Source organism: Phodopus roborovskii, unplaced genomic scaffold, assembly GCF_943737965.1.
Source record: "Phodopus roborovskii unplaced genomic scaffold, PHOROB, whole genome shotgun sequence".
In the NCBI taxonomy this organism is placed as follows: domain Eukaryota; kingdom Metazoa; phylum Chordata; class Mammalia; order Rodentia; family Cricetidae; genus Phodopus; species Phodopus roborovskii.
Genome location: NW_026126629.1, coordinates 1091336 through 1112148, shown reverse-complemented (window position 1 = coordinate 1112148; position 20813 = coordinate 1091336). Strand labels below are relative to the sequence as shown.

At 45.6% G+C, this 20813-nt stretch overlaps 1 protein-coding gene across 2 annotated transcripts in view; it reads right to left on the bottom strand.

Annotated features, from left to right (window-relative positions):
• The window catches only part of Ptprg (protein tyrosine phosphatase receptor type G), a 655084-nt gene that overhangs the window by 56238 nt on the left and 578033 nt on the right, over window positions 1-20813 (bottom strand). Inside the window, exons 13-14 of one of the 2 annotated variants that reach the window (XM_051206878.1) lie at window positions 13701-13833; window positions 1959-2045 (exon numbers count right to left, since the gene is read on the bottom strand). In XM_051206878.1, coding sequence (XP_051062835.1) covers window positions 1959-2045; window positions 13701-13833 — 220 coding nt within the window. The remainder of the gene's footprint in view (window positions 1-1958; window positions 2046-13700; window positions 13834-20813) is intronic. The other variant, XM_051206880.1, reaches the window with a different exon arrangement.

Sequence of the window (20813 nt, the reverse complement as noted above, 5' to 3'; positions counted from 1 at the left end):
GAAAGGACCTGTTTAATGTCTAGCTGCTTAGAGTGGAGGCCCCACCCAACTCATCCACTTTATCAGGACTGCCTGGACAAGTCACTTACCTTCTCAGAGCCTCAATGTCCCCTTCTCAGGTGTTAACTAAGCATTCCATATATGCTGCCTAATTTAATCTTCATAGCCACCAAAAGAGGAAGAGTTTTCAATAGACCCATTTTCTAGATGAGGAAACTGAGTTTCAATAAAATCCTTGGTCATAGAACCAAGAAGAGGTAGAGTTAATGTTACAATCCACATGTCTCTGAGTCAAGGTCTGCGTTTGTAGCCACACTGTAAAAAATGCATTTTATGCTGCACAACTCAATAAATACTTGTCGTTCCTCAAGATGATTTCTAGCATGGACTTGGGTGGAACTGACTTATATTTCCCTTAGTCTTAAGCAAAGTTATCAGATTCCTTGTAACAAATTGCAGACATAAGGAATCTCCTGTGCAAAGCACAGTGTGCCCGTAACAAGTCTACTCCCATATTAAGGGCCAAACACAAAAGCGAGCTGAGCATCATGAGAGCCCTAAAAGCTGGACAGGCATTTATCTTTGTGTTGTTCATGAGACATGCCGATTCTTTAAAGTACTACAGCAAGACATGTCACCATGGAATGGGCATAACAATTGTTCAAGTGATATCTATAGAAGAAGTGTCATTATGGGCTGGGTATAAAAATTGTTCAAGTGATGTCCATGGAAGAAATGTCATCATGGACTGGGCTTAAAAACCGTTCAAATGATGTCCATGGAAGAAATGTTACCATAGACTGGGTTTAAAATTGTTCAAGTGATGTGCATAGGAGAAATGTCATCCTGGACTGGGTACAATAGTTGCTCATGTGATGTTCATGGATCCCTCTCTTAAGATAAGCTCTTTGAATTGAAGGCTATAAAGGAGGTTTCTGGTCCCATTTTTTTTTTTTTTAAGCTGTTGGAGGTTTGAAACTGTTAGAAATGGGAAACTTCAAAAGGTTAAAAAAAACCATAGAAAGGACATGATCAGTGTCAGAATTGTACAGATAAAGAGGGGCCAGCCATGGGCTTTCTCACTAACCTGTCAAAATTCCTCCTGTGTTATCACAACTCTGTTTGATTATCCTGGGAATATAACTGAAATTTCACCTCAGTAATTTGATCTACGACAACCAATGGAGACAAGCCATTCCATGTATAAGGTTAGATGTAAATTTTACAAATTGCTTTACTGAAAGTACAAATGTACTATGTACAACATAAGTTGATTACACTCCTCAATAATTTAGTATTAAAAGATTATCAATATTAAATAGTTTATGTAGATAAGCAACACAACTACTATCAAGAGGTTCAAGTGCATTTACAACTTCTAATTGTTTCTTATAAAACTCTTCAGGTTAGTACTTTTCAAAGTATTAAGAATCCATGCACATTTACTTTTTTATGGAAAAACATGTTATATCCACATATGTTCATTTTATCTTTCCTAGTTTTAACCCTTTTTTAAAAATAAATTAAGACATTTTTCATTTATAAGGATTACACTTGTTTCAAAAACAAAAAGAAAAACCAAAGCTCTAAACATGCATTATGCTCTTTTGAAGAAAGCTCCGAACATGCAACATCTGATTTTTTTTTTTTAAGAAAATGGATGCAACATACACACAGACACGCAAACATAGTGCGCCCACAGTATTACCAAGAGGAACAGAAAATACGGCCCAGCCCACAGAAAAAGCAAAGCAAGCACGAGCTGGAGCTGTTGCTGCAAGGGACAGCGGTTACAAGGAGGCTCAGATGGTCTTTACAGATTTACTGGGTGGGGTGGAAAAGGCAAACGTTTGCATGTTCTGTCTAGAAGAATTTTATCCCCAGAGCAACAAAACAAGAGTTCTGCAAGCCAGTCCCGGCCATTAAGACCCCCCTTTATTAAGCTGGGCCGCCCTCACCTGCTCCCCTTCTCTCCTCTCTCCCCAGAAGAAGGCACTTCACGGGAACGTCTGGGAAAGCCCTTGGACTTTATTTTGTTACACCCTCTAAATGGACAAAAAACAAAAGAGAACATGTGTAGAAGACAGTATTTCAATTGGCCACCCAGAGTTCCACACAAATGCCCTCCCTCCACACTCATAGACACCCCTCTATCAAACCTCATTTACATATTTTCAACGGGGTATGCAAAAATGGCTAGCATTAGGTAAGTCTGATGCTGAGGAAGGGACACAGGTAGGGTTGTTCTCCAGAGTGATGATTTACATATCAGAAGGTGGCATTATTTTAGTGGTCACAAAGGTCAGGGAGTCACAATCATAAACTCATTCAGACGTTGGCCTTTCACCTCTGCAGCAGGCACACTGTCCCAGCAAACACACAGATCAGAAGAATTCCCACAGCTTGCAGGGTCTCCAGTGCCCAGTGTGACCTGCCTTCTACCATACATTTTTCTGCATTAGATAGAGCCAGGGTTTCATCTTTACCTTGTATCCTTGACACTTTGGGATAAACACTTTTACACAGAAGGTACCTTAGCAGACAGGGCCAGTTCTTGGCAAGAGTCCTTTGATCATATAAATACCTCTGCATCCAACACTGGACTGTCTATGTGAAGGGTGCACTTTCTGACAAATGCAAACACTTGCAGGTGGCTGATTGTATTGGGATGGCCCAAGCCACCTGGACTATAGCATTTCACCCTGAAATGATTCTTATTCTAAGTTCCGTTCACAGAACAGAAAAGATAAACCCTAAAACATAACCTTTTCTTCCACCTTCTCTTCTACATAACCCATGCAGATATGTAAGGCCAGGCTTCACCTCTCAGACACAAATAGCCGCTGCCTTCCAAGAACCAACACCTCTGGCTTTTTAGTGTTAATGTTTTTCTTCTCCTTTCCTATGAGCTTTAAGTTAGTTTGATCATTACTAGACTGACTGTTAGATAAAAGTGCTTGTCACTGGAGCCAACCTTTAGAGAAAGAAGAACTTGGGGACAAGGTTAAAAGTGGGAGGGATTGTGCAGTTCAGAACTTCCTGTCTCCCTCTGTTGAAACTAGTCTGTCACTACAACGACTGTCCTCCAAACATCAGGAATCTGTTGTGTGGCTGCGAACACTATTCTGAAGAAACCATGAGTGTGTTGCAATGTTTTTATAAATTTTCATAAAAACTTGAAATTTGCAGCTTCCTAAAATATTTAGACTTTTTCTCAACCCTTAGCCCCGCTCTGAATTCTGCCAGATTTACTCTTTCGGGAATTTTGGAGCAGAGCCGGCTATCTCTGCAGTTTTTCCTCACGCACAATCGCAGGCTCTTGCAACTCCCACCCATAAACTGACAACACTCTAGTGAGAAGCAAATGCCAGTAACTAATATTCCAAACAACCCAGGGGTAACCCGAGCAAGCCCAAGTAGTAGCCCTGGGAGGGAAGGCAGCGAATTGTGAAGGACGTGGCTCACCAGCCTAAAACAAACACCTAAGCTTTAGGAAAGTGAGCTCTCTCCGTTTAATACTGTACCAGCCAGCACAACCTGTGCTGTCTTTGAAGTAACAAGGAACATGTTTAAATGGCAACCTTTGGATGTGCTTCCCTCCCGCTTTTGTCTAATGACTGTGTGTTAGCCTGTTCCAAGAGTTTCCACTGGCATCTCAGGGCCAACTCGACAGCAGGGGGCCGGTTACTATAACAACTGACAGCTCTCATGAATTCTGAAAGGCCCCCGAGTAGCCATTTGGGAAACAGTTATTGAGCAAAAAGTTGCCTGGGATCGGAGGCATTAGCTGCCACGTGAGTCTGCTTTCCTTGAACAGTTGGGAGGAAGGGGGGGTGCCCATCTCCTGGACACCTGGGGACCTCAAAATACCCCCACCCCCATTCCTTTCATATTCTCAGGGCAGGACAGTTAAACACCGCTGCGTTATCAGAATCCCACACCTCCAAGGCAAGTCTTATTTTGGCACCATGAAATGTGTCTTAGCTTTCCCCACAGGTTTGACACATTTTTCAGGCTTTGGAGAGCTGACTGGTAAAAATTATTCCTGATGGTTAAAAATCTTGAGATACAGCCAGACAGAGAGAGAGAGAGAGAGAGAGAGAGAGAGAGAGAGAGAGAGAGACAGAGAGAGAGAGAGAGAGAGAGAGAGAGAGAAGGTCTAGGTGGAGATGAATTGCACAAGCAGTAATGAACTTTAGAAGAAAACAAACCACCAGAACACACAAAACACCTATGTAGAAACGACAGAGGTAAGTGCACAAAGCCATTGAAAGTGACGTGGATGCTTTGGTTTTTCTACCCTTTGATTCTCACTTTCTTAGGACAAGAGGATACTGAGCAGCTGGGACTGAATACAGTGTTTTGTATATGCAGAACCCTCCAGAAAAGGCCAATGAAAGGTCAAGAAAGTACCTTTTCTTGACACAAGGGAAGCATCACTTGAGGGACAAACCTATCGCCATATTGAATGCTCATAGTGCATCTATATGGCCACCTATGTCTGAGCAATTATTCTCCACTTTTTTTTCCCTGCAGAATCGCAGCTGAAGTATCCTATTCTTGGCTCTCACTCCTTTCCACTATACTCTAGTTATGGTCAAGTTTCTTACAGAGCTCACTGTCCCCCTTTATCATGGCTGGGACCCTGGAAGACAAATACATCCAGGAGTTGGGCCAGAAGACAAGTGCCTGCAGACCATGGTCACCTGGCAAACAGTAACCATAACAAAGCAACCACCGGGTTTGCTCTGTCCAGCATGGTGTCACCACGAAGAAAGGTGACAACAGTGTAGCTGGGGTTCCTAGTTCATGCAAATGGGACAGATAGCTGGGGACTGAGTTAGAAGTTATTTTCAAAGAGCACAAAAATTAAAAAAAAAAAAAAAAAAAAAAAAAAAAGAGGGGCAGTTTATATAGGTCACTGGCGAGGTAATCTTTATTTACTTATTTCTTCTCTCCTCTACTAAGTCTCTTTGCAAAGCAGGAATTCTGTCTCCTGGAGGATTCTCGGGTATCCTGTAAAAAAGTATATGTGTAGTGAATGAACCAACACAGGAAGGAGTCCACGGGTAAACCACAAAGGCCTTGTAGGTTCAGCAATACAAAATCCTAGCTGTGAGAAGTAACACTATGAGAGGTAAGTGATCCTAGTCGGTTTTCCTTTCTGGAAACTGTTTCCTCTCTCGGAGCACGGTTAATCTTCTTCCTGATGCCCTGGCCTCCATATAGAATGCCTAGAATCAGAAGTTTCACACATGCGGGGAATAGCAGAGTGTACTTTGATGGCCCAGGTCCTCAGGGTGCCACAGCAGGGGACTTGTTCATCTGAGGCCTACTGAACCTACTGAAAACTCTTTAGAAGGTGTTAGGGCTCAGTGGTAAGAGCACTAACTGGCATGCCAAGGGCCTGGGTTCAATTCCTAGCACCTCACAGGGAAGCAAATGTAACAGTTATTGGTGGCTTCCACTAGCAGCTTCATATTTAATGTCCCTTCAGCTATCTACCTAGAAAAGCAAATTCTTAGTAGACTGTGCCCCCTATGACTCTGCCAGGGTGGGAAGCAGGCAAACACCTCATCTCAAGCCACTCTCAGCAGTTGAGGAAGTTCTGCTGTCAGAGCAGCAGGTGCAGAGGATGCCTCGGCGCCTGCTTACAGGAGCTGTCACAGTCATTGCCACTGCTGTGGAACTGCAGGGAAGACCCACTTTCCAGAGATGCATGTGACCAGTCATGCTGCAAGCACGTGGCATGTTCTCATATGCCCACACTCTACGTTCATGTGTTTCCACCTGCTTGAGCCTCCATTATGCCAATAAAAACCCCTACACATCTGCAGTTTGTATCCTTTGGTATCCTCCACACTGTCTCCCACTGAACACGAAGGGAAGAAAAACACTGCAATGTCAACAAAACTCACTTGTGTTCATGAACGGCATTCTTAATGAGGAGGCATCAACATGTAGAAAGATCTAAAGGTGGAATTCAGAGAGAGAGAGAGAGGGAGGCAGAGAGAGACACACACAGAGAGAGAGGTGCAGAGAGAGAGAGAGAGCGAGCAAGCCTTTTCTACTTGTGGATATGACTTACTGACATGAGCCAACTGACTTGCCACAAAGTTTATAAACAATTTGGTCACATGTTCAAGAGGGACTTGCATTTATGAGATTAGAGCAGTCTCAGCAATATGAGTAATCTTATGACCAGAGGCTATAGTTTCCACTTAAAAAGTTTACAGCCCTATGGTGCAGAACCTATGAAGTTAGCTGAGGCCTATTTGAAGTAAGGCTGCTTTGTATTTCTGTGAAGTCCCTTTCCAAGCTAGAATTATGGTCCATAAGATACTACAGACATTAGCACTAATCCACTGGGACGAAGGCAAAGTAGGTTATATTATTCGACATCAAAATTTTAAACTAATAGACATGTAGCTGAATGTAAACATCATTATTGAGTTCCCAGAACACCTGAAAATACAATTATTTCTCAGAGTTTTCATACACATAATTTTGACAGATTCAAAACCCAAGTTGGTTCCTGGCCAGTCCTCTAGACCAGGTGGCCATTACTGTGAAAACACCACACAGTAGCAGCTAAACAGTTCCTTGGCCTGCAGTGTCTGTTTGACCTGTAGACATGAAAGCAGGCTCCATAAGGAATACCTATCATGCACGTTATTTCCCCACCTGGGGCAACATAATGTAACAGTTAAGATGGTGGGCCATGGGGTCTCGATACAGGGATCAGTGATCAAGAACACTTTCTGGGTCTGGTTCCTATCCCATGTACAAAGCTATAACCCTGGCTCTAGACTCTACCAGGGCTATTTAGGGTGGAGACAGGAGGACTCCTGAGGCTTGCTGACATAAGCCCAGCTGTAGGTTCAGAAAGTAACCATGTTTCAAAAGGAAAAGCAGGACATCAATTGTTCTCTCTTACGGTCTTTGTGCGCACACACACACACACACACACACACACACACACGCACGCACGCACGCACGCACGCACGCACGCACGCACGCACGCACGCACGCACGCACGCACGCACGCACGCACACACACACACACACACTCACTACATATAATGGTAGGTTATGAAGTCAAGTTGGCTTCAAACGCAGGAACTACCAACAAAGAATCTATACCATGACTTGGGCTGGGCTCATGCCAGAGATGATAAAACAAAACAAAAAGGCAATAAAACATTCTGGGATATCCAGGCCTTAAGAGACACAAAAGCCACTTACAAACAAAACCTACCTTTGTGACAATCACATTTCTAGGTGTACACTGATGCCTGGCTCAAGGTAGCGAACCTGCACAACAGCACAGATGCTCAACAAGTGGCACAACCCAGCACATGTGGCACCTCACCTAGCATCCACCTCAAATTATGCTAATCAGAAGAGTACCACCCAAAGCTTCCCCCTTGAGCAGCAGAGCTGTGCTGCTCACGTTTCCTCAGGGCATTGATGCCATACAAGCTTCTTACGCTGATAGAGCGGGGATCCATGGCTCCTGCATTGAGCTTCCTCACTATTAAGCAAAACCTATGCTGTTACCATCTAGAGCAGTAAGGCCAAAGTGGCACACTTCCCTTTTCCTGCATCTTCAAGGACTCAGATTTTTTTTTTTTTTAAAGTTGTTCTGACTCATTTGCAATAGCTCTAAGCCACTGAAACAGATTGTGAGATCTGTAATATTTATCATGCACACTACTGGGTGCCATTTGCCGCAGGAGGCAAGCACTAACTTGGCTGATTTCCTTTCCACCTCCTGCTCTATAACCCTGTCCTTTGTCCCAGACCACTTTTCATAGGTGTCTTTCTACCTTCATTGTACTTTCTGAACTGCTACAGATTTTGGGGTTTCCTTTTCTACAATACCATTCTAGAGACAACTGTAGCATCCTATTTGCAAAACCTCTGCTAAAGTATTATAAAATACTGACAAATTTCACATGGGTGAAACGTAAAGCTGCCTCTGTTTGATAGGCCACTGATGTGCTGCAGTTGCTAGTGCAGCTTCTAGAATACAACCAGCCCTGAGTAAGCAAGGATGGTTCCCAGGCTCCAAAGCTCTTTGCTGGTTGTTGGGGGGGGAGGGTACAGGAGCCAGCCTTTACTCTTTTTCTACCTAGCGATGCTCTCCTCTGTAATCACCTTTAGGCCCCTTAGGAGCATCATCTGAGCCAATTTTATTAACTTTATAGTCACCCTTTCGTTTTGGTTCAAAGCAGTTCTGCTCAGTTGGCTAACCTACATTTATACTATACTTAGCTCTAAATTGATGACTGAGCTATTTCTAGGCTACTGTGCATAATGAGATCATTCCAAAGAACAAACTCAAATACTGTCTTATGATATGGTGAGATTACTGGAAACTATGTACAGCTATCATAAAAGGTATTTCTTTTGATCTATAGATTTCATTTTCTTACTTCCAAACATTTGAGGTATACAAGGACCCGGAATTATGTTTCTGGTTTTCCTGAAAGTCAGATCTGTCCCCATCAGGGCAGACATTTCTCATGGCCTCCATTGCCTGCCTATATGCACTCTGTGGCATGGGTCTTAACTATTTTACAGGTATGGAAACTAACACTGTAGGTAGTGCTTAGTAGCTTCTCTCTAGTATGCCCCTCAGCTCCCAATATGGATACTCAGTCCTCTAATTTCCAAGCCCAACACAGCTTTTATACCTCTGACATGTTATATCTGCATCTATCACTCACTCACACACACACACACACACACACACACATGGGGAGGGAAGGAGGAAAGGGGAAGAGAGAGGGAGAGAGAGAGAGAGAGAGAGGGAAGGAGGGAGGGAGGGAGAGGGAGAGGGAGAGAGAATGAATTGCATATACAAAAGAGTTTTTCATCTCCCCAGAGCCAATTTCTTCCATTGGGATAACAGCAACCTTTGTTAAGAACACTGGGGCACTGTCCACAGGGGCTATGGGTTTAATGGAGTCCATCTTCAAATCCAGGCGTTGGCCTGTGTTCCTGTTCCACTATTATACAGTACTACCTGTCTTGGGTGCTGCCTCCTGCACCTGTAGCATCTCAATGTCTTTTAGTTATTCTTAGGACGATGGTACCCAGTACTTCAAGCTCTTTGCTGTTCCTGCAGTGTGTTCCCATGACACTGAGCCAGTGTCTTGCTGGAGGTCATTCTCCCTTTCCTCTCCAGCTTTGTCCTCTGACCTCTAACTGTTTAGCTGTTAGCTTCCCAGGGAGCTTCTCCTAGACCTGACTTTCCTCCCAGGCTGCATTGAAGCCCAATGTGCACCTAGCCTTCTATGAACATTATTCATACTTCATTCTGTCACACACCCAGCCCATAGGGCTTTGTGACAAACTCCATAAGTATTATATAAACAGCAGGAAGTCACATACAAGACCATGCCCATGCAATGACAGAAATGGCTTCATACTTACATAAATAACAGAATACTTAGCTGAACCTTTGAAAGTACCTGCCTGTGTAAACCTGTACAGGCCCCTAAGAAACTACTCTCAGCCAGCTTTCACTTCATATTTTTGAGGACAGTGGTGGTAAGGCTAACTTTGGGCTCCAGAGCTAAACCTAGGCATGATGGGCATATTCTGTCCTTTAGCTACCAGAAGACTCTGGTGGTGGTCAGATGACCAAAATCAGACATGAGAAACACCTTTTTGGAGCCTGTCCTGGAACTTGCTCTGTAAATCAGGCTGGTCTCGAACTCACAGAGATCCTCCTGCCTTTGCCTCCCGAGTGCTGGGATTGAAGGCATGCACCACCACCACCCATTAAGAAACACCATTTTGAGACCTCATTTGAACTGTTAGATTACAAAGTCCCTTTCTGTAGGGATGGTGTGATGGGAGTCTAGCACAGACCAGAGGGCTCCCATGAAGAACAAACATGTCAGCTGGCCATGTCCTTATTCTATCTTCCAAGACCAGTCACCTGATGCTCCTGGAACTTCCAGTGTAATGCATCAATACTAGTCCTCCCCCCCCACCCCCCCACCCCCCACCCCCCACTTAAGGGAATTTGATTTATGTGTCAAATACAACTAAAAAGTTCTCTGATAACATTGTATTTTACCTGGCTCATAACAATTATTCAACAAATGTCAGTTTCCTTTCTCTCCAGGTCAAAGAAAGGAAAGGGCCTCCCACCTACCACACAGATCTGTATAAACCTCAGGAGACGGTACCACCCAAGGGTTTAGCACAGTGCCCGGCGCTCAAAGTGGACCTGTTGGAAGTTATCTCACTCTCCAACTGTACAACAGGGAACAGAGAATTCAGAGGCCCTGGATTTCATTTCTACACTTTGTCACGAACGGTTAAATTGCAGCGTCACCAGCTCTAGGTGGACTCACTCAATCTGGAACACAGGCTACAAACTATCGGCGCTATGGTTAGGCTGCCACTGTGGGTGTTGGACTTGCCACCTGAGGCATCACCCCAGAGGGTTGGAGGAGCCTCGCCTCTCTGCTTATGTCAAGTCCCTTTGTCAGTCATCTCAGCCATCCTGTCCCCACGCCTGGAAGGGCAGAGACATACTGCTACTCTAGCTTCAGAGCCATGCCACCATGGGGACACAAGTCTCTGTCGTGCTTGCCAATTCTCTATGTGAGCTGCCTCGTGCTGCTTCCTTTCATGTTAATCACAGGAAAAAAGTTGGACAGAAAAAAGGCCCTTGTCCCCTCTAGGCTGTTCTCATGCTCTGCCAGCATAGCCATCTTAGCATGAATTCAGTTTTATTTTTCTTGCTGTCAGGGTTTTTTTTTTTTTTTTTTTCAGTCATTATTGTGCACTTTAAACCAAGCTTTAGGGGGAAAGTTACAATATTTTGGCATGAACTATTAATCTATTTTCCATTTGAACTAACAGAGTTTTGCAGAAACATAAACAGTTGTCATTTCAATCTTAAGGGAAAGTGTGCCTTGTACAGTAGGTGGTTTAGAGCTGCCCATCTATGTACCAAGCCCTTTTTGAATCAAAGTGCGCAAGAGACATGCTCTTTGGCGGCCTGGTATGTGTGCCTGCCTCTGTTCCCAGCCCCTCTCAGTCGCCATGATCTGACAGAGGACACAGTGCAGAATATAGTGTCATTGGTTTTCTCCCCAGAACTGCCTGAGTACAAGTGCCCGGCCCCCATGTAGCCCACACTACAGCAAAATTGCTTTCTTTGTATGGCCCTGGCTGTCTTGGAACTCACTCTATAGGTTAGCCTCGAACTCAGAAATTCACCTGCTTCTGCTTCCCCAGTGCTGGGATTAAAGGCATGTACCACCACTGCCCGGCTTAGATATTTCTTTATGGCAAGCAGTTCTCAGAGAATGCATATCACATGTCCTACATATCAGATATTCACATTAAGATTCGTAACATTAGCAAAAGTACAGTTAAGAAACAGCAATGAAGTAATTTTATGGCTGGGGTTAGCACAACATGAGGCACCAAGTTAAAGGGTTGCAGTGTTAGGAAAGTTGAGAACCACTCTGTTTTGCTCCCATAATTTCCACATACTTGGGGAAGACTGAGATGACCACAGTATCCTGTCTTATGCAGTTGAAAACAGACCTGAGGGCATATAGTTAATATGTATGCCTTCCCTTTCTGCTGAGCTTTACCTGCAAGGACACTACTCATATTATGGCCTCCTCTGAGCCACTCTCAAGCCTTTCCTGGCCTCTGAATGCTCTTCCTCACAAGCTCTGCTCAACAAAGCAGCAAGTAATTCTAAAGTTAGACCACAACACTCTTGTAGAAATCCCCCACTCACAAAGTGTCAAAGGCAAGGTGCACACCTTTAATTCCAGCACTCAGGCAGCAGAGGCAGGAGGATCTCTGGCCAGCCTTGTTTATAGGGTGAATTCCAAGACAGTCAGGTCTACACTGAGAAACACTATTTTAAAACACCAGAAAAACAAACAAATAAACAAACAAGGCTGTCTAGATCCAATCCTTTCTGCCCTGGCCTGTCTCTAACATTTTCTCCAGGACCCCAGCACTCCAATCATACTCCCTGGTTATTTCTACAACATGAGGGGCAGAAGCTTTTACCTCCTCTGCTAGAAAGAGCATTTGGTTGGGCTAAGATGTAGCCCATCATTTAGGTCTTTGCTCATATATGATTGCCCCAATCAGGATTTTCATGGCCACTCAGAACACTCAGAATGCTCCATTCCAGCTCCCAGTATGACCTTTCCAGATGTAGTTTTCTTAGGAATACTTTAGGTTGCTTTCTTGCCTGTCTCCACTACAACAGAAGACCACAAGGCATGAGCCACCGATTCTCACTGTTGCTTTACTGGTCTCCACAAGATGCTCTGACTCAAACATAAGAGAACTGACAGGATGAAGATGAGGAGGAGCTGAACTACACCTGCGGCCACTGGCACTTCTGTTCCCTTTCTTGCTGCCATGAGCAAATCCCTTGCCAGATTCAGCTTTGGTAGGAAGGATTATTGAGACTCACAGTTTGAGTGTAGTCTTCCCCTGCAGGGACGATGTGGAAGCAGGGGGCAAGCTACTTTATCTCCACCAATCAGCAGAGACTAGGGATTCTAGTGCTCTGCCAGTTTTCTCCTTATCTCTCTGTGTTCAGCCTGGATGCCAGCCCATAGGGCAGTGCTGCCCACTTTCAGGGTGGATCTTATTTAAGGATTTAATACAACCATGCTGACAATTGAAATTAACCATTACACTGGTTGTCCTAGTTTGCTTTCCATGGCTGTGGGGAAAAAAAAAAACCAACTTGTTGGGGGAAAGGGTTTACTAGGTTTACATGTCTCTACTGCAGGCATTATCACGGGCAATCAGGACAGGAACTACAGCCTAGTAGAAGTGGGCACCAGGGAGGATGAAATGGGTACTGGCTTACTCCCCGGGCTTTCTCAGTTAGGCCTAGGTCCATCTGCCTAGGCCTGCCTACATTAATCAGCAAGAAGCCTCCCTCCCCCCAGACAAGTCCAATGGAGGCAATTCTTCACCTGGGGCACCTTCTTCCCAGGTGACTCTAGTTTGTGTCAAGTTAACAAAGACTAAGGCGCACACAGCTAAATCCTGTTAGATGAAAGGAAGGCTCGCATGTTCTAGAAATGAAGGCTGTCCACCCAACCACCATCTAGTTTAGCTGACAGAGAGTCTAGCTGAAAATTCTGCAATTTCCATCTCCGAGGCTAGCTCCTGGGAGAACACAGTGAGAACTTTCTAGACAGCAAGGATAATGGAAGGCTAGTCACAACCCAATACACTTACCTCCTGTACATTAAATGCCACATGATACAGTAACTGTCTTGTGATCACCCAGCTGAATTTCCACCAAAAGGCTATGAAATATTTGAAAGACAAAGGCTACTTAATGCACCATGAGAATAGTATAAGGTAAAGGAATGGTCTGAGAGAAACGGGCAGCTATGTTGTGCAGTCCTTTTGTGAGTATGGATAATTAAAATTCTAAACCAAAAAAGGATTTGCATCCAGCAAGTAGCAGACCTGAGATGTGGGGAGGATCTCTCAGGTTCTCTGGTAGTTTGGACCTCAGTGGCAGCTCTGGCATGTGCCTTCTCCAGACTAAAATGTCTCCAGATTAGAAACACAAGGCTAGCAAATGCTCACTGCTTCAATGCTCTGAACATAGAGGCCACATGCCCACCTCCCCAATGACCAATACCTGGCCAGCCACCCTGCCTACTTACCTCCAGTACACTAGCACGGCAATGAGGAGGACGAGGCACACGAAAGTCAGGGCTGAGACCACGATCAGGGGGATGATCCACTCCATCCTCCCCGGAGAGGGGCGGCTTATCATCCCAGAGGTGTTCTTTTCAGCTACAAGAGAAATGTACCAGTCAGTGGATAGACGTGACAGCCCAGCAGTCAGTCCACTCCAGGAAGAATGAGCCTCACCCACTCGGATCTTCCACAGGTCCAGAGGGACAAATGGCTGTCCTAACCCGACCACACCCCCTTTTGCAGGTGGCCAGGAGGATGGGTTTGCTTGTGAAATTACAGGTGTTTCTACTGTGAGTTCTGCAGAGGTAGCTCTCAAAGGACGTTCTCAATCCGGAGAGAACGTCACTCGAAGTGGTACTCACAGCCCAGAAGGAAGGTGGACAGGAAGTCAGCACTCCCTCCTCATACCCCCCCCCCCCAGCTCACAGCACACTCCTGCCACACAACCCTGGGGCTAAGCTACAAATCTGCCAACTGGTAGAGTTCTTCCTGGCCACCCAGTATTTCTTACTCAGCAGATCTTTCTTCTAACATCTAATATCTTCAGAAACCTTAGCAGGACAGCGAAGTCTCTCTTGAACTATGGGCAGATGCCTGGGAATGGCTAATGAGTAAGACACAGGTGCAGGCCAGGGCAGCCCAGGAGGCAGGTTAATGCTAATCTCTGATGGAAGGCCCCAACACTCCATGGCTGTCGAACAGATGTCTTGTGTAGAGCAAGGATCCCACCTGCTCTGTAAAAAAGAGGCCAACACACTGCCACCCCTGAATTGTCTGTTGCCAGTATGGACTAACTTCAGGGCTAATCAAGACTGTGTTTTCAAGGGAGGGGAGATGGGCCAAGCAAGCAAGAGGTAACAGGCCTTGGGAGCAGATATTTAAAGAGACAAGACTCCTGGCCTCGAGGTGTGTTCCTGTACGACGCACTGCATTTTGCTGGGTTTCCCCTGTGTTTAGTTTTAGGCACAGGCTCCTGAAGCAGGGGCAGTCCCGTTGCTCCCCAGCTCACTGAAGAAAAGACAGGCAGGCAGTAAACCCCAAATATTACAACCCCTGGATAGATATAAGGCAAAGGATCACCAGCCTACAATTCATACTGCCAGAGAAACTAGGATACAGGGAAGACCCTAAGAGGACCCCTCCAGAAGGGGAAAGGTATAAGATCTCCTGAACAAATTGGGAGCATGGGGGGAGTGGAGAGGGAGTTAGGAGAAAAGGAAGGGGAGAAGAGGAGGGGAGAGAACATGAGGGAGCAGGAAGATTGAGTAAGGGGTGGGAAAAAATAGAGGAGAGCAAGAAAATAGAGGGAGCCATTATAGGTTTAAAGAGAAATCTGGCACTAGGGAAATGTCCAGAGACCTACAAGGATGACCCCAACTAACAATGTAAGCAATAGTGGAGAGGCTACCTTAAATGACCTTCCACAATAATGAGATTGATGACTACCTTTTATGCCATCCTAGAGCCTTCATCCAGTAGCTGATGGAAGTAGAAGCAGACACCCACAGCTAAACTCTGAGCTGAACTCCTGGAATCCAGTTGCAGGGAGGGAGGAGTGATGAGCAAAGGGGTCAAGACCAGGCTGGAGAAACCCAGAGAATCAGCTGACCTGACAAGGGATACCAGCATAGGACCGACCCAGACTCCCTGAACGTGGGTGTTAGTTAAGAGGACTGAGCAGTCTATGGGATCTCTGGTAGTGGATCAGTATTTATCCCTAGAATACGAATGGACTTTGGGAGCCCATTCCACATAAAGAAATACTCGCTCAGCCTAGACACATGGGGGAGGGCCTAGGCCCTGCTCTAAATGATATGACAGACTTCGAAGACTCCATGGAAGGCCTCATCTTCCCTAGGGAGCATAAAGGGGGTGGGATGGGGGTTGATGGGGGGGCATGGGAGGAAGGGAGGGAAAGGGAACTGGGATTGACATGTAAAACAGCTTGATTCTAATTTAAATTTAAAAAAAAAAAAAAAAAGAACCCTGGAAGCACATCAGTGTTGTGGGGTTTCTTCTGGACCCCATCTTTCACTGCGCCTTTAGAGGGCAGGGGTGCAGCAGGGGCTAACCTCGGAGCAGCCTCGCAGGGTCAGTCAGGAGGTAGAACATTGAAGAACTAATCACAGGGCAACTACCGTGGTGCCAGGGGAAGCACATGGGCTCAGGCCAAAACAAACAAGCAAACAAACAAACAAACAAACAAACAAACCCAAAATACCCAAGGCTAGTTCTCATACTGCCCCAGGGAAGCGAGCTTCAGAGAAAGACTTGAAGGGTGAAGAACATCAGCTGGGTGAGTGTGTTCTGAACAGAGGCTGTGGGATTGTGGGAGTGTAAGTATGGGGGCCAGGATGGGAAAACTAGTAGTCAGTCAGCCGGGCCTCAGGGACTGAAATAAGGGTATGGGTTTTAAGTTCTAGCAGTGCATGTTACTGTAGGGTTTGAAGTGAAGATAAACGAGTCACCTGTCTCCATTCACTGCCCTAAAGGCAGAGCAGTGTCAACTGTCCTGACGAGCCAGGGGTGCAAAATCGAATAATTCTGCAGGGCTCCAAAGGGGGCAGTTCAGCCAGGCAATTATCTGGCAGCTGGCAGGGGCCTCAAAGACCCGGAGGTTCTGCTAATGGGAGGAGTATCAGGAGGGCTGACAGCAGAGGCCACGTGACCTGGTAGCTCTGTACTGGGAGATGCCCAGTGCCTTCTTTGTCCCCCCACACCTGACAGAAAAGGGTTCCTGCCTGTGGTCCCCACTTTCAGTTCTAACTGTAAGACCATTCTATAATTTTCTTGGCTTTAGGGTGACAGGGCCAGTGGCACTCTAGCTGCCCCTGAAACTGAGTGGGCATCTATGTTGGTGCTTCTGCTCGCGATTTCCTCTTCCTTCACAAGATGACCAAGGTTTGTGCCCAATCTTTACAAAGGCTCGGGGCCACACATGGAGCGGCTCCTCCATGCCTGACAGGGTAAGTTCTCAAATTAACAGCCAGCTTTGGCAGAGTTGGGCTGAGTGACTTCTTCCTAGCATTGTGTGGTGCTGTGTGACACTGTCCCCCAAGGCAGTGCTGTACAGGAGACCTCACTTGCATCCTGACAGTGCTTAATTTCAGTCATCGTCTACGGCAGGACTTTCTTTAAACACCTAACACAGAACTGTTACTCAGTTCTCTAATGGGATGCAAGACAGTCAGCCTCATTGCCAACTTTACAGCACTGTCTTGTCTTGTGCATCGGGCCTGGAAGTGAATTGCACTTCCTGTTAAAATCCCACAATCTGTCACTCCCCTGAACCCTGGGTTCCTGCCCAGAGAGAATAGGGAATGCACCCAACCAACCAGCCCTACTGAACTATAGACATGTTTACCTGACCGAGACCACATTTTAAGGGCAAGACCCACCTTCAATCTGGACCTTTCGAGGTGGGAAGATCCACCTTAAATCTGGGCCACACCTTCTGGTAGCAGCCTATGGAAAGGACATGGAAGAAGGAAGCCCTTGCTCTTTGCCTGTTTGTCCTCTCTCTTATTGGCAAGTCCATGCTTTCACTGGCATTAGAGCCTGCTTCTTCCGGATTCCAGTGTGTACTGAAGACCAGCTGAGATATCCAGCCTCATGGGCTTTCTATCAGGAGACAGCCATTGTTGGGATAAGTTCTTCCAAAACCTGCAAGCCATTCTAATAGATCCAGTTTTTACATACACAGACTCATTCTGTCAGGTCTGTGTTTTAGAGAGCTTTGGCTAACACAGAGACCCTCAGTGGAAGATGTGTGTAGAACGCCTGGAGGTGTACCTGCACCAGGCAAAAGTAGAGCACAATCTACCATCTCCATGTGTGTGTAACCCTGGGTAAGTGAGATACTGTTAGTAATTTCTCTAAGTCTCAGTTTCCTCCTCTGTAAACGGAGGTAATAATTCTATCCCCTGTGTTATAGAGTATGTGCATATACAAATTTTAGAATACTGCCTGGTACTTACTTGCCCTGGCTACCAGTAGATGTTGTGCCTATCTCCATCATTATATCCTACCATTATCGACACCATCACTCGTACCATCTTTACTGCAAGCATCACCACATCTGCTCCATCACTGATCCCTTCATCAGCAACCCAGCCCAGCCTGGAGAGGATGGAAACACTTCCTGGCTGGCTGTTAAATCTGACTCCTCCCTGAAAGACCCGAGTGTGTGGTCACACAGCACTTCAGATACACACAGTACGCACACAAGGATCTTCCTGTAAGACACTGGGGCCTCAAAGTTGGTCTTGAGGGAAGACCAACAGCATTCTTCCTATTTCACAAAGACAGCTGTCCAGGTGTTGACTCAGTCTGTGACCCTAATGGAAGAATGAACTGCTAGGAGCTACAGAGCACACACGGCAGCCCACACGGGCTGTCACTTAGCCCCCAAAACCTTCTGTATACCTTTGGAGACAAGCAGTCACTAGGAGTTTCCCAGTATCTATAAATTAGAGTAAGATATTCACAACAGTAAAATAGGATAATTACAACATCCTAGAATGAAAGCTTTTTCTCTCAAAATAAGTGCCATGATATTGGGAAGTATCAACGAATGCAAGTGTAGGTGGTGAATACATTAAGAACACGGAGATAGTTCATGTTCCAGACAGCATGGTGTTAAGACAGTGTGACATTTCTTCAAGATTCTCATAACCACAGGGCATGACTGGTACACATCTTTCTTCCCAGCATTTGGGAGGCAGAGGCAGGTAGATCTCTGTGACTTTTGGGCCTGCGTGGTCTACGTATATATAGTTGTTAAATTCTAGAATTTCCCTTTCATTTTGTTTGAACAATAGTTGACTACTGATCAACTGCAGAAAGCAAGCCTTGGGGGCTCCTGTATACATTTCCAACTGAGGCAGTGTGTCTGACAGCAAGCTCCTTGGCCTCAGATCAGGAGGTGCTGGCTACAAATGGACAAGTTTGTGTGTAGTTTGTGTGTGGCTTTGAGTAAATGACTGGCAGCCTCTGAGCCTCTGCACCCTTCCTCTACTACAGGAAAGCAGGTGGTAACATTCACTCTACCAGGCACATGAGTAGTACAAAAATGACCCTTGTAAGACTGACTGACTCTAAGGCATGTCTGTGTAATTCTCCAGTTATTATGCAAATGAAATCCTGGGGCTCCTTTTTCAAAACTCATTGAGAATTTCCAGAAGGGACCTGAGGAGGAAGGTGATTGCAGACATGGGCTGCTCTGAACACAAGGACTGTGAGTGTTCACTTTGTGTGCTACAGAGCTGCTTTTGACCAGGGACATGAGTGGATGGTGCCCCTAACCCTGCCCGATGCAGGGGAGGGTCTAGTGGCTGGTATCACTAATCCTGCCTGATGCAGGGGAGGGTCTCGGGCTCAGAGGATGCACCTGCTTCAGAACCACCTTCCAAATGAAACTGAGCAACTGACTAACGGGCTCTGGGCATATGAAGAAGGGAGGTAGGGAAAGCACAAGCCCCTCCCTTCTTCTCAATATTCATTTCCGAATCCAGCAGCAAATGAGTACAGTGCCTTCATTCTGGTTTAGAAAAAAAAAAAAAAATTCAAAAAAAGAAAAGAAAAACAGTTTTCAGTGGCATATGTCATCACTGAATTAATGCTGTTTGCCTTTTACTGGCTTGGCTCTCATCCCAGTAGAAGCAAATAAAAACGAGCACAATGTACTATAAATGCTACAAGCAGACATCAGATGGACCCAGCTGAAGTGCCTCCTGCCTGGAGGAAGGGCTCAGCTCCAGCCACCGGTCAACAACTCCCGTGTTCTTTCGACTAGGACTGGATCCGTGATGAGGGTACCGCCCAGACAGAGAAAAGGACACGGAAGGAGGGCTTGCACACTCATTAATATACAGCCTGCTCTCATCATGGGTGACTTCACTATAGTTGTTCCGAGTGACATCCTCATTAAAAGAACACCCACTGTGAATAAAGGTGGTGTGTGTGTGTGTGTGTGTGTGTGTGTGCGCACGCGCGCGTGCATGCTCACATAATGTAAAATTGACCATTTTAAGCATTTCTAAGCAGGGCTAGGTGTAAACACTGCTGATACGCTCGTCTCCCCAACATTTTCATCTTACAAAATATAAGCTCTACTTGTGAAGTCACAGCCTCCTATCCTGCTCTCCCAGCCTGTTCCACAGAGGAGTTGGCAGGTCTAGGGTCTTACATGGGAATCACACAGGAGCTATAGTAGTGACTGGCTTGTTTCACTTAGCATACTGTACTCAAAAGCTTATCCAGGGTATGTGTGTGGCAGAGTTTTCTTTTGCACACCCCCCTCATTTCCATTCCACTGCTCAGAAATGCTGCATTCTGTTCCTTCCTTCATTCATTGATGAGCATTCCAGTTGCTTCCATGTGTCAGCTATTGTGTGAACAATGGGGCTAAAACCCATATGTGCAGATGCCTCCTCAAGCAGCCGCTGGGAACTCTGGGATGACTGAGTCTTAAGGTCATTTTATCTCCAATTTTTTAAACAATAGCCTCTACTATCTATCTATCTTCCATTTAAGAGTTTAAATGGTCTCCATTTATCCACATTTTTACTGTTGTTGTTATCACTGTTAGCTTCAAAATACTGTGATATAGTAACGTCTTTTATGGGGCCAGATTTTTCTTTGTCTTCCTGGAGCCCTGAGGTTACATTCATTACTGTTTCAAAGAAACAGCTGCTCATCAGTTTTACACACACACACACACACACACACACACACACACACACTGCCTTAACAGGGCCTGGCTCTGCCTTCCCATTGACATGTGTGGACCATACTAGAGTACCATTTGTCTCCACTTGTACCCATGCCTGGAGTTCTCATGAGCAAAGCTAGCACCCCACTCCACAAATGCCTGCTTTACCACACTTTGACAACCAAAAGATGAACTGTGACCTCTGGTAGAGCTTGGAATGTTAAGGCTGTTTAATTGTTCCCAATCTAATTCCAAGGGACACTTGACCTATCATGTGGATTATAAGCACATTGTTCACACAGTAGCCAAGACATGGAAGCAACTGGAATGCACTTCAACTGAAGGAAGGACACCAGAACCCCAC